At 36.3% G+C, this 14,923-nt stretch overlaps 1 protein-coding gene across 2 annotated transcripts in view; it reads right to left on the reverse strand.

The window, feature by feature from the left end:
• The window catches only part of PHKA1 (phosphorylase kinase regulatory subunit alpha 1), a 72,232-nt gene that overhangs the window by 42,048 nt on the left and 15,261 nt on the right, over window positions 1-14,923 (reverse strand). For both annotated transcript variants that reach the window (XM_019747970.2, XM_019747972.2), the window contains exons 5-10: window positions 13,563-13,645; window positions 12,417-12,497; window positions 5,966-6,064; window positions 4,797-4,943; window positions 3,775-3,828; window positions 2,350-2,472 (exon numbers count right to left, since the gene is read on the reverse strand). In XM_019747970.2, the coding sequence (XP_019603529.1) occupies window positions 2,350-2,472; window positions 3,775-3,828; window positions 4,797-4,943; window positions 5,966-6,064; window positions 12,417-12,497; window positions 13,563-13,645 (587 nt within the window). The remainder of the gene's footprint in view (window positions 1-2,349; window positions 2,473-3,774; window positions 3,829-4,796; window positions 4,944-5,965; window positions 6,065-12,416; window positions 12,498-13,562; window positions 13,646-14,923) is intronic.

Here is a 14,923-nt window from a genome sequence, read left to right on the forward strand (position 1 = left end):
ACAATTGGCTGTATATTAGTAATACACAAAAAGGAAAAAAACACTATGATTTATGGTAGAAAAAATATAGTCAGTTCTGCTATAACAGTTGTTCTAAAAACACAAATTTGTACCAATGCATTTGGTATATTAGGGAACAATCTGAGCATAACATGAATTTCACATATGCTCATGCACAATTTCGACTGAGAACACATTTAGCTGAACTGAGGCATGAAAGATTACACAAAACACCCAGGTATACAGCTCAGGAGGACAACGAACCACACCCATCCATGTTTGCTGTTACAACTTTCCATCCGTTTCAGATGACCCTCCTTCCACCGCCTCAAAACTACCGAGCTGCTCGTGGCCTGAATAGCTAGCTCTGTGCCTTCCCTTTTCTTCAATTTCCCCCTCCTTCTTCTCAGTCTGTTTTTATTCTTCTTCTCTGTTCTTTTTATCTTTTCTCTCATTCTTTTGCTAGCTGTCTTTTGTTCTCTTTCTCTGGCACACAGGGTAGCAGGCATGGGAGCCCCGGTGAGCTGGTAGAAACATGGGTGCACATATCCACAAGCAAATTGCAGCTCCTTTTCAAAGCACAAGTGCCAAATCTACTGTGGTATTTATGTATGTATTTCTTACCTACTTAACACGTATAAAGCTGTGATGCTGTTCTTATTAGGGTACTGTTGTTTTGTATGTATTTCTGACCAACTTTTTAAGGTTATGCCCCAACCCTATTTCCCTATAAGCACTATAGATTTTATTTCTCAAATATGCACAGCATGGTGATTTTCTAAGAACTTATGTCTCATTACAGCTGAACTGACTGTACCTTGCACTTACAGCATGTCTTTATGAAATTCAACAAACTTTAGGGATGTCTTCTTCTTCACTGAAGAGAGAAAAACTATTTTCATCTTATGTACAGAGAAACCAAATTTAATGGCAATACTTGGGTTACTCAATGGTTAGTAGTGAAGCTGAAAAATCAAAGAATCCAGGTCTTCCAACTCTTTTTTCTCCCAAGTTAAAAAAACAAAACCAAAAAAACCCCGAATGTGCTTTCTACATAGTAGGCATATTTGATAAATAAATCTTTCTCTGAGGAAGCAAAGTTTTTGATAAACCATTTTATGGAATTTGAGGACTGAGAAAACCAGTAGAATCAAAACAGAGTAATCAAAATAGGGCAGGTTATTTTTATTATTGCTTGCTCAAAAAAGTATACTCTAGGAGCGGCCGGATGGCTCAGTTGGTTAGAGCGCGAGCTCTGAACAACAAGGTTGCCAGTTCAATTCCCGCATGGGATATGGAATGTGGGTTGTGGCCCCTGCAAGTAAAGATTGAAAACAAACGATGACTGGACTTGGAGCTGAGCTGTGCCCTCCACAACTAGATTGAAGGACAACGACTTGAAGCAGATGGGCCCTGGAGAAACACACTGTCCTCCAATATTCCCCAATAAAATTTATTTTTAAAAAACATATACACTATAATTTATTAAAATTTAGAGTAAAATAGTACTTTGTGGTCCCTGGAACTTTGGTGTAACCCTATTATTCAAAGTCATATTGGCAGTTACAGATTAATATTGGCCAAAGCATTTAAATTACACAAAATTTATTTTATGTAGCCAAGAATAAGTGACTCCCAAATCCATTGGATTTATGTCCAAGCTTAGACCATAGCCAATTTGTAGAATGCCTGACACTAAGCTTACTTGACTAAGTTTCCCAATCTCACTGTTTTCCAATGATGATTTCTAAACTACTTTATTCATGTAGCTAAAAAAGCAACGATGACTGTGTTTTCAGGGGTGAGGACAGAGCATGAGTGGATTGCTGGGTTTTGTTTGTTTTGTTTTTGTGGGGTTTTTTGTGGTTTTTTTTGGCTAAAGTGAGAACATATCTAAGATTTACTTTGAAAAAGACATACAAAGTCAGGAAATACATTCAAGTGCCTCTAATGACTGTGGCAAGTAAACAGAAGGCTTGCCATTTTGCTTTCCTATTTGTTAAAAGCCAAGTCTAAGTGATGGGAATAGCCAGGTCTTCCAAATCCTAATCTAGTGCCCTCAACTACTTGTTTCCCCAAAAATAAGACCGAGTCTTATATTAAGTTTTGCTCCAAAAGACGTATTAGGGCTTATATTCAGGGGACGTCATCCTGAAAAATCATGCTAGGGCTTATTTTCCGGGTAGGTCTGATTTTCGAGGAAACACGGTATTAGTCACTAGAAGATACTCTGTCTCCTCCCTATTAAGGAAGACTTCCATTTGGACACAGGGTTGGTACAGCCATTAATTGAAAGAGGAAGACACAATAAGAACATTCTGCTGAAAAGCTCTTTCCCCAGAGCATTACCTGTTCTGCATTACCACTGAAGACCCCATCAAGGATAAAGTACGTCCAGAACAATGGCCATTCACACTCTATGTTTTCAAATAACTTCAGTTCAGCTGGCTCATAGTATAGACGATTGGGATCCTAGTAGAAACATAATAAACAAAGTCTTATCACTCCAAGGTCAGACATGTACCTTCAGTTCAGAGCTATTACAATACAGCCTTTTAGCACTGATAGTTTGTTTCAGAGAAGGCAGAGCATGTACATACTCCTCTCCCTTAGAAAGTACTTTCTGATGTGACTTCTAACGAGTAGAACTGGGACAATAATGACAGCACAGGCAGATGTAAGAAGAAGTGAGATTAATCTGTAATAAACTCGACTTTGGTTTTACACTTGTTAAGTTTTAGGTAGCAGCAGAACATACAAGCAGAAATGCTTAGAAAGACAGTAGGAGGTGAGGGTTTGGGAATCATTCTCATTGAGGTGATGCACGGAGCATGAGTTATAGATGTAGTACCTATATAACGAATGAATGGCCAAAGAACAGAATCTTGAAAAACCCTCAGTTTGGTGAGTGAAAGAGAGAAAGAGGGAAAGAATTAGGATGGTGTAGTGTTGTGCATATTAAAATAGAACAAGAATTTCAAGAGGACGCAGGGATAGGTAACAGTGATGTACTACAGAGAAGTCAAGAATAAGGATTGAGGAAAGGCTACTGGATTGGTCACTTAGGAGATTTTGATACTGTTTCAGAGCATAATTTTGGTAGATTGGTAGGGGCAGAAGTCAACAGGGATAAAGAATAAAGTTGAAGAGAAGGAGACCAGAAGAGTCTGAGCTTGATGATTAAAAAAAAAAAAAATTACAATGGCTCTCAATCACCAAATCTGAGCCTTAAATGATGTTTACATTGCCAAAGAAAGTGCTGGTTATTGACCATTCATTCTCTTGATAATACTTAATTTTCTCCACTGATATTGCCAAAAACTTTTGACAAGTATAGCAAAAGGAAGTTAACTTTTCTAGATCAAGAACTATTTAGAAGTAACCAACTGCAAAAGGTGGAAAGGGGCCAGAAAGATCTACTGATACAAGATTTTTCCCTTTATAATTATTAAAATTTTGGGGGGGAAGATACAAATATTCTGTTTTGGCCTAAACTTTCATCCACTGATTTAAGCATCCATCAGTACCTCTTTCTGAAACCAACGAACTGCAAGAGGTGGAAGGACTATACCGTCTTCTACTTTACTTAATCCAGAAAGGCCAACAAACAGAACTTAGCAACTAAGCCCAACAAAGGTAGCAAACATCAGTTACTGATATCCCGCTTAGTGATTATTTTAAGTACCATCAGTGAGGTAAGTATTTTCTCTGAATGAGGCTGCAGGTAGTAATAACCATTCTACCTTGGACTCATTTTGTGGAGAAGAAACTTACCTCTTTAGGAGTTTTATATCCATCTCGTAGAAAGCGACAGCAACCATAACGACCCTGTGAATGCAGAGAAAAAAGGTCAGAAGCATGCACATTGGTCCAGCATATAATTAAACAGAAATACATCCTTTGCAACAGCTACATGTGCCAACCTATCGCCAATACAGGCACAATACTTTAAAAATAGTAATTAAAAAACCCTGATAACAGCCCAGCCCCAGAAACTGGTTTCAGAAATGTGATTTCAAGTAAGGGCTAAGTTACATGCTCTTCCCTAAAGCAGAGTTCCTAATATTACCCTCTGAATGGCTTTCCCACATAGGGTGAGTCTGTGACAGCCCAATTATTAACCCGTGTGTTCCTGCTCACATGGCTCATAAGAGATCACAGGCTTGTTTTTAATAAAAGAAAATACATTTTAAATTTGGAGATAATCTGAGACTTACAGAAGACTTTCAAAAGCAATGCAATTCCCGTATACCCTTCAACCACTGTCCCCTTATATTAACCATGTCATATAACCACAGAATATTCATCAAAACTGAAAAATTAACGTTGGCACAACACTGTTAACCAAAGTACATAGCTTACTTGGATCTCACCAGTTTTTCCACTAATGGCTTTTTTCTGTTCTAGTATCTGATTCAGGATCCCACTGCATTTAGTTGTTACGTCTCCTTAGTCTCCTTCAACCGGTGACAGTTGCTCAGTCTTCCCTTGTTTAAAAACTGTCACTTTGGAAGCGTGTTCATCAGTTATTTGTAGAATGCCCCCCAATTTGGTTTTGTCTGATGCTTTCTCATGATTAGGTTGAGGTTGTGCATTGCTGGGAAGGATAGCATAGAGGTGCTGTGCACCTCTCAGTGCCTGTATCAGGGTGTACATGGTGTCAATATGCATTATTACTGGTAATATTAACCCTAATCACCTGGTTACATCACTGACACAGGTCATTCTCAAGACCCCAAAACATACTAATTTCCCCTTAAAGTCAGAGCCCTAAAGAAAGACATATATAGACATACCTGAAGCTTGGTGATGATTTCCTGTTTTGTGACCTCCACTAACTCATTATCCTCTACAGCAAAGGCTGGGAAGGAAATAACTGAAAGTAGACTAGCATCAACTTCTTTGGACGTTGAAGCCCGGGGGAGTATTGAATTGAGGATAGACTAAGAGAAAGGAAAGCAAATGTGGCACATGAGTAAATAATTCTGGGTTATAAAACTAACAGATTTCATTTCAAAAGATTTATGGAGAAGAGAATCATTCAGAAGAAAATCTACACATTATTTAATACTGAGTGCTTAGAAAACTAGCTATTTCTCTGAGTTACCCCTTCTCTCAATGCTTTCCAATCCTGATTCTTAAGCAGCTGCTAATGGATAAAGATTAACATCACGATCCCACCTATAATCTTGTTGCTCCATTAGCAGCTATTTAAGCATAAAGATCAGAGAAAATATAGCTGCTGAGAAGAGGGAAAGAGAAGGCTCAGCTCCTATACCACTGACATTTATCTTTTCCATGGAAAATTTTGTGGTTTTGAAATTAGAAGGTGAGTTTGTATCACTATGAGTGTCTAATCAGGGTTTGAAAAAGAGAAGAAGTCATCTCACCAATGAGAAGAACGTTACTCTTTCAATACAGAGAGTGATCTTAAACAAAACTGAAGATATGCATTTACCACTTAAATAGTCTAATCTCCAAACATTTAATCCTAGAGCCAATCTGGGACAAGAGAACTTTTCAGAGCGACTATCAAGAACACTTAAATAAAAAAACCCTTGTTCTCTTGCTATATTTTGAAAAGGAGATATTCAGGAGCAGAGCCCATAGACCCTTGATATGACAACAGTGGAGAATTCCATAAACTATGATGTGATCCCGTTATAACGCTGCGTGAGAGAACAGAACTATGATCTATGTTACAGCTCATGCTATATCAGGCTTATCTCAGTATAGAATGTTTGATTACGACATTTAAAAAAGATTTTTACTAAAATAAAGCTAAGATTCAACATTATATTAGTTTCAGGTGTACATCATAGTTATTTACAATAAGACATTTTGGGCACATGGCAAGAAATAAGATTATGTACTCTCATTCAGGTCTCCTTATTCTCAAGTTCATGTTAAGTCTGATTCTGGGTAAGAACAAAATTTTCTGTAACATGGTCTGTTATTTTCTTACCTGGCAGTGTTGCACTTCATCGGCTAGGACATGGATAACTGACTGGGGCCCACCTTTCACACCAAACAGATCCAGTTCATCTAATGCTTCCAGGGCTGCCTGTGAGGAGCAAAGAAAGAAAGTCAACTTCAGCATTAGAAAGATATATATTTTTTCTCCTTGTACCTCAGTATCATATCAACGCACATAATGTCATTTTGAATCTATTCAGAAGAACAGACAATACAATAACATTCTTTATTCCCGGGGGCCTCTGAACTGTTCTTTGCTTCCCAAATTGTCCCAGAGACAGTTAAGATGGAGGTTGTAGCCATTCTTTCATGATAAAACCCCTCAACAAATTCAATATAGAAGGAAAGTACCTCAACCTAATAAAGGCCATATATGACAAGCCCACAGCTAACATCATACTTAATGGAGAAAAACTGAAAGCTTTCTCCCTAAGATCAGGAACAAGACAAGAACGCTCACTCTCACCACTGCTATTCAACATAGTACTGGAAATCCCAGTCAGAGTAATCAGGCAAGAGAAAAAAATAAAAGGCATCCAAACTGGAAATGAAGAACTCAAATTGTCGTTTTTTGCAGATGACATGACTCTTTACATAGAAAATCCTAAAGACACCACCAAAAAACTATTAGAAAAAAGAAACAAATTTAGTAACGTTACAGGATTAAAAAATTAATATACAAAAATCTGTTGCATCCCTATATACTAACAATGAAATATCAGAAAGAGAAATGAAGAAATCCCATTTACAATCACAACAAAAAGAATAAAATACCTAGGAATAAATTTAACAAAGGAGGTGAAGGACCTGCACACTGAAAACTAGAAGACATTGTTGAAAGAAACTGAAGACATAAAGAAATGGAAAGATATTCCATGTTCATGGATTGGAAGAATCAACACAGTTAAAATGGCCATATTACCTAAAGCAATATACAGATTTAATGCAATTCCTATCAAATTCCAGTGGTGTTTTTCACAGAAATAGAACAACAACAACAACGAAATCTCAAAATTTGTATGGAACCACAAAAGATCCTGAATAGTCAAAGTAATTCTGAGAAAAAAGAACAAAGCCAGAGGTATAACACACTCCCTGACTTCAATCTATACTACAAAGCTACAGTAATCAAAACAGCATGATATTGGCAGACACACAGACCAATGCAACAGAATTGAGAGCTCAGAAATAAACCCACATATATGGGCAACTAATTTTTGACAAAAGAGCCAAAACATACAATGGAGAAAGGAAAATCTCTTCAATAAATGGTGTTGGCAATACTGGAAAGCACATACGAAAGAATGCAACTATACTGCTATCTCTGATGCCATACACAAAAATTAACTCAAAATGGATTAATGACTTGAATGTAAGACCTGAAACAATAAACTGCATAGAAGAAAGCACAGGCACTAAACTTACAGACCTTGGTCTCAGAAAGGATTTTATGAATTTGACCCCAAAGGCCAGGGAAAAGCAAAAATAAATGTATGGGACTATATCAAACTAAAACACATCTGCACAGCAAAAGAAACCATCAACAAAACAGAGAGGCAACCACCGAATGGGGAAGATATCTGCAAACAACACCTCTGATAAGGGGCTAATATCCAAAATACATAAAGAACTCATACAACTCAACAACAAACAATCTGTTCAAAAAGTGGGCAGAGGACCAGAACAGACACTTTTCTAAGAAGACATACAGATAAACAACAGATAGATTAAAAAATGCCCAACATCACTAGCTACAAGAAAAATGCAAATCAAAACCACAATGAGATACCACCTCACACCTGTTAGAATGGCTATCATCAACAAGACAAGTAATAACAAGTGTTGGAGAGGCTGTGGAGAAAAAGGAACCCTCATACACTGTTGGTGGGGATACAGATTGGTGCAGCCGCTATGGAAGGCAGTGTAGAGGTTCTCAAAAAGTTAGTAATAGAATTATCATATGATTCAGCAATCCCTCGTCTGAAAAATGTGAAAATACTTATTCCTAAAGATATATGTACCCCTATGCTCACTGCAGCATTAGTTATAGTGGCCAAGACATGGAAACAACATAAGCATCCTCTGATGGATGATTGGATAAAGATGATGTGGTACATGTATATGCAATGGAATATTACTCAGCCATAAAAAAGATAAAATATTGCCATTTGTGATAACATGGATAGATATGGAGAGTATCATGGTAAGTGAAACAAGTTAAATGGAAAAAGATTAAGAACCATATGACTTTACTCATATGTGGGATATAAAATAAGCAACAAATGAACAAACAAAACAAAGAAAAAAACTCATAGATACAGATAATATAATGGTGGTTACCAGAAGGGCAGGGGGTAGAGGAGATTGAAGAGGGTACAGGGGGCCAAATATATGGTGATGGAAGGAGACTAGACTGGGTGGTGAGCACACAATAGAGTATACAGATGTCATATTATAAAGTTGCACACCTGTAATTTATATAATGTTATTAATCAATGTTATCCCAATAAATTTAATAAAAACAAGAAAAAAAGAAATTTAAAGAGGGATGTTATAGCATTATCAAGTGAAGCATCAGACTTTAAAAATAGAATTTGCTTATTAATTTCTTGCTTTTCTGATTATAAAAGTATAACCTACTCCTTATAGAATCTTTTGAAAACATATAATAGTATAAAGAGAGCAAGAGAGCAAAAAAAAATCACCCAGAATAATCACTGTTAATATCTTTCACATGTTTCCTATCAGTTTTTTCTATGCATATTTGTCTATAGTTGAGATCATGTTTGGTATAAAATTTGGTTAGGATACTATAGCATAAGTGTTTCTCCATGTTATAAAAAGTCCATTTCAACATAACATTCTCTCATATGGCTGTGATGAAGTTTACCATTTACCGATTGTTGGAAATCAAGGTTGCCTTTAATTGTGTGCTATTACAAGCAGAGTTTTGATAAACATCTCTTGCTAAAATTATAAATTCCTCAAGGTCAGGAATTGTGTTTTCACCAGTACTTGGCACATAGCAGGGCACAGAGTGGAGTCTTAAATGTTTTGAGCTAACAGAATAATTCTTTATTTTCATTTTGAGTTACTGTCTAAAAATTACTGTATTTTGCCAAGTATAATGTACACATTTTGCCCAAATTTGTCAGGGAAAAATAAGGATGCACATTCTACATGGGTAGTATTAATTCCGTATCTATATAAATGTTTTTAATTCTTTTATTTATGCTTACGAGTTAAAAGTGTAACTCTAGAAATCAATAACGATATCCATATGCAAAATAATACCCTGGAATACGATCATTGGTTTTGTGGAACTTATGACGAAATTGCAACGAGGAAGAGTTCTTGGCCTTCTATGATATGTAAATATCATAAATTTGTTACAGGTACACAAAATTTCTTGTACCTTACATCTGTTCTTGTGTTTTGCAATTATTTATCACATAAAATTTCTTGTACCATAATATGTGAAAAATAAATGCTAAAATTCCTTTATAACACAAAAAACAAGTACCTTAATATAAACAAATAAAAATTTGAATTAAAAAATTAAAATGATGAGGGTAAACAGGGTCAAAACTATGGTGATGGAAGGAGAACTGACTCTGGGTGGTGAACATACAATGCGATATGTAGATAATGTATTACAGAATTGTACACTTGAAACCTATGTAACTTTACTAATCATTGTCACCCCAATAAACTTTAATTTAAAAAAATTAAAACAAGAGATTTTTTTCCCCTGAAAGTTTGGGTCAAAAACGTTGGTGTACATTATACACAGCAAAATATGGTAATTCCCTGAATTAGAATCACTGGGTCAAAGGTTATGAACCATTTTTAAGACATAATGCTAAATTGCTTTTCATGGAAGTTATACCAATATAACTATCACCAGCAGTGTATGACAGTACCTTCTCTAATGCAAAGTATTATCTTATGAAGTTTTCCTAATTTGATAGTAAAAAATGATGTGTCTGTTGCATTCATTTGCTAACATTCTTTCAAGTATTCATTAGTTATTTGTAGTTCCTCAATTATGAGGCAGAACTGACTTCATCTTTAGGATAGTGGGCACATTTTGAAGGCTTCCCTAGAGAAATGATGTATAAGCTGAGACCTAAAGAGTAAGCAGAAGCTGGCTTGGTACAAAATACCTATTAATTACGAGGGGGGAATAGTAAATTGCAGTGGAGAAATGCAGCAGACACCACATTGATGGAGCCATCCAAGTTAACATGAACAATAATGGGACAATCTGTATCATGTACCTCCTGATGGTGAGGACACAGCATCATCTCTGTGGTATTCTTGCCAAAAATGCACAAATTGAATCAAATCATGAGGAAATATCACACAAAATTAAATTGACGGACTGTACTCTTAAAAAAGACCAAGGGCATAAAAGGCAAGTAAAGTCTGAAGATCAAAGAAGCCTAAGAGACATTAAAACTAAATATAACACGTTGTCCTGGGTTGAATCCTGGATCACAAGGGGATTTTTTTTTTCCATCATAAATGACATTATTGGGACAATTAAAGAAATTTGGATGGGGTCTATGGATTGCGTGGTGGTATGACGCCAGTGTTCATTTCCTGATTTTGATGATTGTACCATGGTTATGGGAGAGTCTTTGAGGAAATTCACACTGAAGTATTTAGGAGACATGGGGTATCACATCTGCAATTTACCCTCCCCTAGTTCAGGAAAAATAACTTGTGTGTATGTATGCATATAAACAGGAAGATAGAGCAAAATTAACAAGTGGGGAGCTTGGATGAAGGGTATATGGGAATTCTTTGCACAAAGCTTGCAACTTTTCTCTAAGTCTAAAATTATTTGAAAATAAAAAGTAAAGTTTTAGTCGTTACAATTTTTTAAGTCAAATTATTCAAGAGTACTGATAATATCCAGAATTAGTGAGGATTTGAGGAAAATGGAATATCTGGCACATAATGGCATATATCCATCATATACGGAGGGGGGAAATGAAAGAGGTGGAAATTATTTTGGAGGGCCACTTTAAAGTGTATATCCCTTAACACAATGGTTGTATTTTTAGGAATCTATCCTACAAAAATATTTGTGCAAGTTCACCATGATATACGTACAAGGATTCTCACTAAAGCATTATTTGGAATAGTGAAAAATGGAGGCAATTCTATCAATTGGGGAATTATTAAATACTGTCAGCAACTAAAAAGAATGGATTAGGTTATCAGTATAAAATGATATGAAAGGAAGTTTGGCTATGTTGTTCAGTGAAATATGTGATTGTTGAGTTTAGAAAATCACGTCACACAGAAGAATAGTAAGGTTTATATTTTTTAAATTGAACTCAGTATCTGTACCACTTTGATAATTAAAAATACATTAAAAGAAAAAATTTACCCAGGGGATAAATATTTTGTAGGTGTAAAGTTCCATATATATTTACTAATTCAATGACATTAATTATACTGTATAGATTAAATTTTCTGTGATCTTATTTTTGGTTTATTTCATCTGTCATAGCCCGGCAAAGTTTTTTGTTAAACTAACCCCTTGTGACTGCTTCTATTTTGACTTGTATTTCTAACACATTTTGCTCTGTTACTAATTGAAACTGCATTCCAGCCACTTTCTCATTTTAGGCTGTGCCTTTTAAAATTCTATCTTGACCTTCTTTGTCTTCTTTGTTCCATGTAATACTTTTTGCTTTGGATTCTACTTCATTTCATATTCACAGTTGGTCAGATTTTGCCCATCCTTCTATTTTTAATTTTTCTGTATCAATTTGTTATATTAGAGCTCTTATAGACAGTATAGATTGGATTTCCTTTTTTTCTTTTCTTTTTTTTAAAAATCAATCTGTGTCTTTGTCTTTTGGTAGGAGAAACAAATTAAGTCATGTATATTTACTGTTATAATGGATATGTTTGATCCTATTCTTGCTATCCTATTTTATGCCTTCTTGCTGTTTCCAAAGATAAGAGCTGGAGTTAAGGCAGGGGCAGTGGGAAAGAAAAGATGGCGCCAAGTGGAAAGGTAAGAATGATGATAACGGCATGGGGGTGCAGGAGAGTGTGGGTTGTGGAGGACTGAGAAATGGTTTCCTGATATGAAGCTTTGTCAAATGGTGTATAGAAGGAGCAAAAGCCTCCCTTTGTTTGTTTTTGTAATGGTAGAGATGGTTAAGTTTAGTTTAAGACATGTTCTCTGAAGTCCTTGTGGACTGTGTAAGTAGAGAAATGCTACAAATCTGGAGTGAACTAGAGTGAAGTCTTCGCCTACATGTTTACAGTTCTATGGGAGAATAAGAATTTCGCCTGTGGGTTAAAAGAACAAGTAATTTGATGATGGTCTACAGTCACGTGACACCTTTATCTATGGGTAAGGTGTATCAGACTTCCTTACCCCATCCCTGGGACAAACAAGCAAGGAAAATTACCTTTGCCATTCCGACTGAACTGGCATTCAATTCTGAGATCCCTTGGTTGGTCTTGTCTCCACGTTCCCATATACCGAAGTCCTGGCATAAAATAACCCACACACCATTAGCAAGTCATCACTGCCAAATGCTTACCACATGCACAACCCTTGAGAAAGGCACACAGAGCTAGTTTGTCCTACGTATGTGCATTCACAATGCTTACTAAGGAGATGCCAATGAGTTGGAATGCCACCATATTTTCCCAATAGCTTTAAATTCTAGTGGGGCCTCCAAGAAGTTGGAGGCCTCCTGGACACTTGGTCAGTCCATCTAGGGAAGTACTTCTCAAAGTTTTTCATTGAAGAAGGTACACAGGTGGTCTAAGAAATGGAGCCTAAACCACACCCCAGTATTTTACCTTAAACATCCATTCTAATTGTACTCTATAGTGGCATTGACAATGCACCATGCAGTAACCTATGCACTTTACACTATTATCTTCCTTAATCATTACAGTTTATAGAGGACAAAACTGAGGTGCAAAGAGAGGTTAAGTGACTCACCCAAGGATGCACAGCTCATAAGTGACAGAACTAGCATTAGAGTCCAAGTCCTCTCACTCCAAAGCCTACATTCTTAACCGTAGTTCTATATGGCTTCTTGATAAAATTTAAAATTACTTTTAATAAACTTTTTCTTTTGAAATAACTTTAGAATTCCAGAGAAGGTGCAAAATTAGTATAGTGAGTTCCCATATACCTTTCACTCAGCTTCCCATAATTTTAACACTTGACATAACCATAGTCCAACTGCCAAAGCTAAGAAATTAACATCAGTATGATAGCAGTAACCAAATTACGGACTTTATTAGGATTTCACCAGTTTTTCCACTAATAGTCTTTATATTCTGGGACCCAACCCAAAATACCATGCTGCATTTGTCATGCTTCCTTAGTCTCTTCCAATCAGTTACAGTTCCTCCAGTCTTGCCTTCAGGGTTATTCCGTTCTCTTATCACGATTTTTCCCTTTGTAATTAATAAATATCTTGCCAGAAGTCTTACAGAATGCTTCACTACAAGGGGCAGCATTAAGCGAAGGAATGGGTTGCCCAGTATTTTAAAGTCACTGTATGTTTAAAATATATTACCAAATGAGTACTCACAGCAGTTTTATATGCAGCTTCAATGTAAAACACAAGGTTCTGTATGAAATTGACTTCATCTAGGCTGTGGATGATATGAAGGCCTGAGGAAAAAGAGAATAAAGACATAGTCCTGCTCAATGATCCCCACAGGCTTTCCCGGCAGCCACAGTGACGGATCCACTACAAATCAGTCGTAGGCTAGTCTTCAGCAAAGTGACATAGCAGCACATTTTAACATGGAAGAATTTGAACCATTGTTTGTGGGTTTTAGTAGAAAGTCTCAGACTCCTAATTCTATAGGTAACAATTTATAATGTTTAAATGTACAAACATAGGCATCTGAAAAAAGACAAATATTTCAAAAGCGAGTTGGAGGGAGTCTAAATACTAAGCAAGAAGTAGAAAAAGATGATGATTTTAAGGAGAACTTAAAAGCATGTTTTGGGAGTACAAATGATAATTATTCTAAATGTAAGCTATACGAAGATCGTTACAGCATACAAATGGAGTGTTTTTCATGAATTCCACACTTAATTTTTACAGCATCCCTAAGAGGCGGGTACCTGTTTTCTCCATGAAGCTTAGAGAGGTTATTTGCCTAAGGTCATGAAACTAATAGTGGAACCAGGGCTCAATTGACTACCAACTTCTGTTTCACTTCAGAGACTGAGTTCCTGAACAGGATGCCATACTGTTTCCCAGTGTGCACAGTATAATCCATTTTTGTTTAAAAACTAAGTACCCACTCCTCTCCCCTCCCTCCATCCCTCAATTGAGAGAAATACCAACAGGTATACAGTGAAAGTCTTCCACCCGGAATCACACCATTCCCACGCTGCCAAATCCCTTTTCTAGAGGAAATAAGCCTCACTAGTTTCCTCTATTTTTTTCAGAGCTATATTATGCATATATAAAATTACACAAAGACTAGTACCATAGTATGCTGCACCTTGCTTTTTCATACATAATTTGGAGACAATTTTAAATATACGTGGCTCATTTTTTTTAATGGCTACACAGCTTTCCACTGAATGGCTGCTCAGATAACCAGTTCACTAGTGAAAGACATTTAGGACACATCTAATGTTTTATCACCACAATCCATGCTGCAATGAATGTGTGTGTGTGTGTGTGTGTGTGTGTGTGTGTGTGTGTTTATGTGTGTGTCTTTGCACATGCACCAGTATATCAAGGTAAATTCTTAGAACTATAACTGCTGAGTCACAGATTTATTAATATGTTTTTCCTATGAACTGTTCAATTTCTACTGAATCACTGGTCTTTCTGCTAGTGATACATTCATGAATCTTAAGAAGTTAGCCTTTTGGCCATCATATCTGTTGCAAGTACTTTTCCTAACTTGTTTGAGTCTTGAATTG

The sequence above is a fragment of the Rhinolophus sinicus genome, chromosome X (genome assembly GCF_036562045.2).
Source record: "Rhinolophus sinicus isolate RSC01 chromosome X, ASM3656204v1, whole genome shotgun sequence".
Classification (NCBI taxonomy): domain Eukaryota; kingdom Metazoa; phylum Chordata; class Mammalia; order Chiroptera; family Rhinolophidae; genus Rhinolophus; species Rhinolophus sinicus.